The sequence below is a fragment of the Rhagoletis pomonella genome, unplaced genomic scaffold, assembly GCF_013731165.1.
Source record: "Rhagoletis pomonella isolate Grant_MI unplaced genomic scaffold, Rhpom_1.0 Rhpom_scaffold_00001, whole genome shotgun sequence".
In the NCBI taxonomy this organism is placed as follows: domain Eukaryota; kingdom Metazoa; phylum Arthropoda; class Insecta; order Diptera; family Tephritidae; genus Rhagoletis; species Rhagoletis pomonella.
The window spans coordinates 40,094,546-40,098,987 of NW_023458555.1; the positions used below are offsets into that span (position 1 = coordinate 40,094,546).

At 33.4% G+C, this 4,442-nt stretch overlaps 1 protein-coding gene across 2 annotated transcripts in view; it reads right to left on the reverse strand.

Moving 5' to 3' along the window:
- LOC118744113 (IDLSRF-like peptide) overlaps nt 1–4,442 on the reverse strand; it is a 182,512-nt gene that overhangs the window by 43,290 nt on the left and 134,780 nt on the right. For both annotated transcript variants that reach the window (XM_036476854.1, XM_036476847.1), the window contains exon 3: nt 1,462–1,590. In XM_036476854.1, the coding sequence (XP_036332747.1) occupies nt 1,462–1,590 (129 nt within the window). The remainder of the gene's footprint in view (nt 1–1,461; nt 1,591–4,442) is intronic.

Below are 4,442 nucleotides of genomic sequence, written 5' to 3' on the forward strand. Positions count from 1 at the left end.
GGGGGCCGCACGGCGGCCCCGAGTTGTCCTTCCTAAAATAAAAGACAATAATTAGTTTTGTACAAGTATATTTACCATCTGCTTCTGCTGTCCCAAACGGAATGAATGCAACATATTTCTTAATACTATGACTTACTGTCTAACCGGCTGAATTAACTGCTGACGCTGCGCTTCCCATAGATTCAATTATGCTAACGTATGTTCGATTATTTTTGCATGAGAGTTCAATTACCCGCACTGGTTATGCGCGTGTTTGGGGAAGTGCGGCGTCAGCACATTCACACAGGTATGTGTGTTAGCCCCCGTATTAACTTACATATACACATACAGTAAAATCTAAAAATTTAATTAATCAAGAAAACAAATGTAAATTTAAAAAAGAAACAAACCGCTGCCCGGGGGCTCGAACAAAGATGATATCGTATAGAATAAAATCAGTACTAAACAATACCTAAAACTGGGTTCATCTCGAAATCCAACAGATAACGCGGTTAGTAAAATTTTGACGAGTATGATTTCGAAGACAAAATTTTTCTAGCACGTCTAGTTTTTGAGAAAAAAAATATTAAATTTTTGACTTTTCCGACGGCCAGTTTCACAAAAAAAAATTAGTTTCGAGAAGTAAATACCGCGAAATATTTACGACCCTATGTGGGTTTTTGACGCCGAATATCGGCGATGATGATACACTATTCTGTATCAGATTTACTAAGACAGCGGACATAATGCAGCGATTTAAGAAATATCAAAAGTGTTCCGCTGAAATAAGGTAGCCATCAAACGTTTTTAAGACCGGGACTAGTCTGGCTCTTTACCCCGTTTTACAGGCCTGAAGGGGGGTGTACTTTAAGAAATTGATTTTTGATTAAATTCATTGTTTTTTTGGACTTAAACTGAAATTTAAGTTATTCAGAGTTAGTGGCTCTTCGGATATGAATATTGACTTTATTTGAAAATTTTGGAATGACTGATCCAAAATGGCGGATCAAAATTAGCGGATGTTTTTTCTTAAATTAATCGGATTTTCACGAAATCATAAAGAACTACCACAGTCCTTTAGGTATCTCACAAGGAAGAGAAGCGACCATGTGGCAGTTTTCGCACCCATACTTTTTTCTTCGTATTTGCCGGTGTTATTTATACAACTCGCAGTTTTTCTTAAAGTTAACTTCTTAAAGACTACCTGCAAATCGGTTAATTAATTTCATCTAGTAAATGTGTGCGATCAAATTTTCAATTCTTTCTACAGACTAACTTTTACAAGCAATACATTAGGGGGGGTAAAAAAAGAAAGGTCGGAGTTTTAATGCCGTTGCCCCTATGATTGCCATTTACATAAAAAATATGCCTCCATTAATTATTTAAAAATCTAAAAATATTTAAAATTGTTCGTAGAAATGGTACATTGTACACACATACATAAAACAGTTACAAATTCAATTTTCTGGTTTTTCTACTTACCTGCCGTACAAAGTCGCAGATCCTCATCGTAACCATCGGAGCAATCGGGCGCACCATCGCATAAATACTGAATCGAAATGCAATTACCATCACCAGGACACTTGAATGGCTCGTATGGGTGGCAGGCCTCTGTGAGCGAGCGAGACAACAAACAGTCATAAATACGCCACAAAATTGTGGGCAACAAGCATAAATTTATGCGAATGAGATGGAAAAATTAATGAACACCGATGTTGATAAATACGTTGCCAGTTGATTAGCAGGCAGTAGGCGGCATATGGCAGGCAGCAGGGAAACGGTAGAGAAACCAGATGCCAATGCGGGATGCCATAACACATTTAACGTTATTGACATTTGTCGAGTTCGTCGGCCAATAACAATTTCAATTGTTGATGGATTTTAATCGAATTTCCGTAAAGAACAATTCGTTAAGCGAAAGCAGCAAATTCAGGCGGTGTTGGTGAGCCAGTTTTTCAGTGGATTGTTGGTTTTTTTTTAATTTCCACAAGTAGCCGCGAATTTTGGTGATTGACATGAAATGGGAAGAAGAAAATGGTTTTATAAAAAATATTGTTACAATATGTGGTGTGGAAGAAAGAGTTTTATTATTTATTAATTATGAAAGTGAAATATAATTTTAATTGAGGAAAATAACAAAATACTACCACTTTGAAAATAAAACAAATAGGCACATTCATAGTCAAAATAAAGTCGATTCTAAAGTTAGTGGCAGCTTTTTGACATATATATGTAAGTTTTACAGGAATATCTGTCAAGCTTTTGAAATATGAAACATATTGGACCACAAATACGGAGTTTTCCAACATTTCGACACCTGTGCCACCTATGTTGGAAGCTTCAAATTTCTTACCCATCGGGGAGTTAGTCAAAATTGATTGCAAGATTTTACCCAAACAAGAATACATACACACATACATACACACACATGCAAGTTAAATAAAAGCTTGTAATAAAAAAGAAATACTCTATCCAATAACACTTACTTCGCTTCGTAAAATCGACGACACAATTACGACCCAAAATGTAACAATTTCACTGCATAAAACCAACTTTCAATCTTAGCAAAGAAAAATGTAAAGTGAAAATCGCAAAAGGTCCCAACCACAATAACAACGAAATTTTCGCAATATCCTGTCGCCAGTGTAAAGCCTACTTTGTGTGTTCTTAACACGCAATTTTCAGTAAAATATTTGCACACTTACTAACTAAGTACATACTCATATGTACATACAGTGACTCCAACAAATGACCACGTGTTCATTTTTTTTTTAATATTTGTAATGTTTTTCGAGTTGAGTTTTTTTTGTTATTTTTCTGTAAAAAAAAGATGCAAGCTTTAACCAAAATCATATAAATCATAGTTTCAAACTTTATAAAAAATTTAGGGAAATTCAACAAATTTTCATCAAAGTTTCAACTTTTTCATCTGGATCTATAAAACATTTTCGGGTATGCAGTTTTATAGCCAATTAAATTTTAGCCTAATAAAGTGCAAGGTTCTGTTGATTTTCGAGACTTTTTTTTTGACGGATTTTAGCAACTTTTTTTCCTGAATTTCTTTTGAAATAAAATGCCGGGGACCGTTAGCAACAAAATTTCAAAAAATCACCACCAATTTTTGTAGCTGTTTAAAACTTGCACCAAAATTGTATAGGCAATAAAACTGCATACCCAAAAATGTTCTAGAGATTTAGATTAAAAAGTTGAAATTGTGATGAAAATTTTTTGAACTATCTCAAATTTTGTATAAAGTTTGAAAGCTTTTTGGTTAAAGCTTGGATGGTATTGGTATTGAATAACAAAATTTAGCTCGAAAAACATTAATAATATTTAAAGAAAATAAACTCGTGGTCATTTGTTAGAGTCACTGTATATATCTACATGCATATGTACTCTGTAAATCTATTTGGCCCACTGAAGCGGACACTTTCCGCTTTGCAGTGATTTACGTTTTTTGCAAATGCTATCGAGACGACCCTGCGACATTGCGACATTTAGTTATTTTGTGTGTTTTTGCCTTTGGTCTACCATTGTCTGCCATTCTAACCTCTTTACAGCGTGTCAAATAGCAGATTATACTTGTATATATGTACATATGTACACTTATGGGCAGAATAATAGGTGCAAAATTTAAATATAATATTGTTTGCAACTTATGCTTATTTATTTATTTTTAATAGTATTCATTTAAAATGTAGTTCGATCCATAACAGAAACCAGATGAATATAAGATTTAAGGCTTCCATAATTTTCACAAAAATTAATTGAATTTCAAAAAAAGATTCTTTCAAGGTACTGCGCATCTTCTTCCATATAAAAATTAAATGAAAATTTTTAAATTCGGTAAATCTTTGTGAAGTTTTTGTAAACATTACAAGATAAAACCACTGAAGCTTGTACACAATATAATTTTAAAATTCAAATTCACACACACATTCTCATATTCAATCTCAAACAACAACGACTTCAAAAAAAGGAAAATAGTCTCAATATTTTTTTTTTTTTATGTTGCCGCATAACTTTGGACCACTTCCACCGATTTCGATAATTCTTTTTCTATCGGAAAGGTAGTGTCTCACAGCTGATCCTATTGGTTCGGACCCGATTATTGGATCATGAAAAAATTAACGGTACTCCTAAATATTTATATGAAAATTGGATTCTGTTATAGATGGAACTATATTCTAAATTAAAATTATTAAAAATAACTAAACAAATAAACATAACTTGCAAACATTATCATTTCGAATTTTGCACCCATCATTTTGCCCATTAGTGTATGTGTACATATGCATAAGTATATAACAATTGTGTGCAAATATTTACTCGCTCGCATGACCTCTTTGTCTCCCACAGCTATCTTAGCTTATTGATTTTTACTGTGATTTTAAATAAATGGTATGCATGTACTAGGTATGCAAGTAGTAAGTGCCCTGTGGGGAAAATCTCTAGTTCTGAAC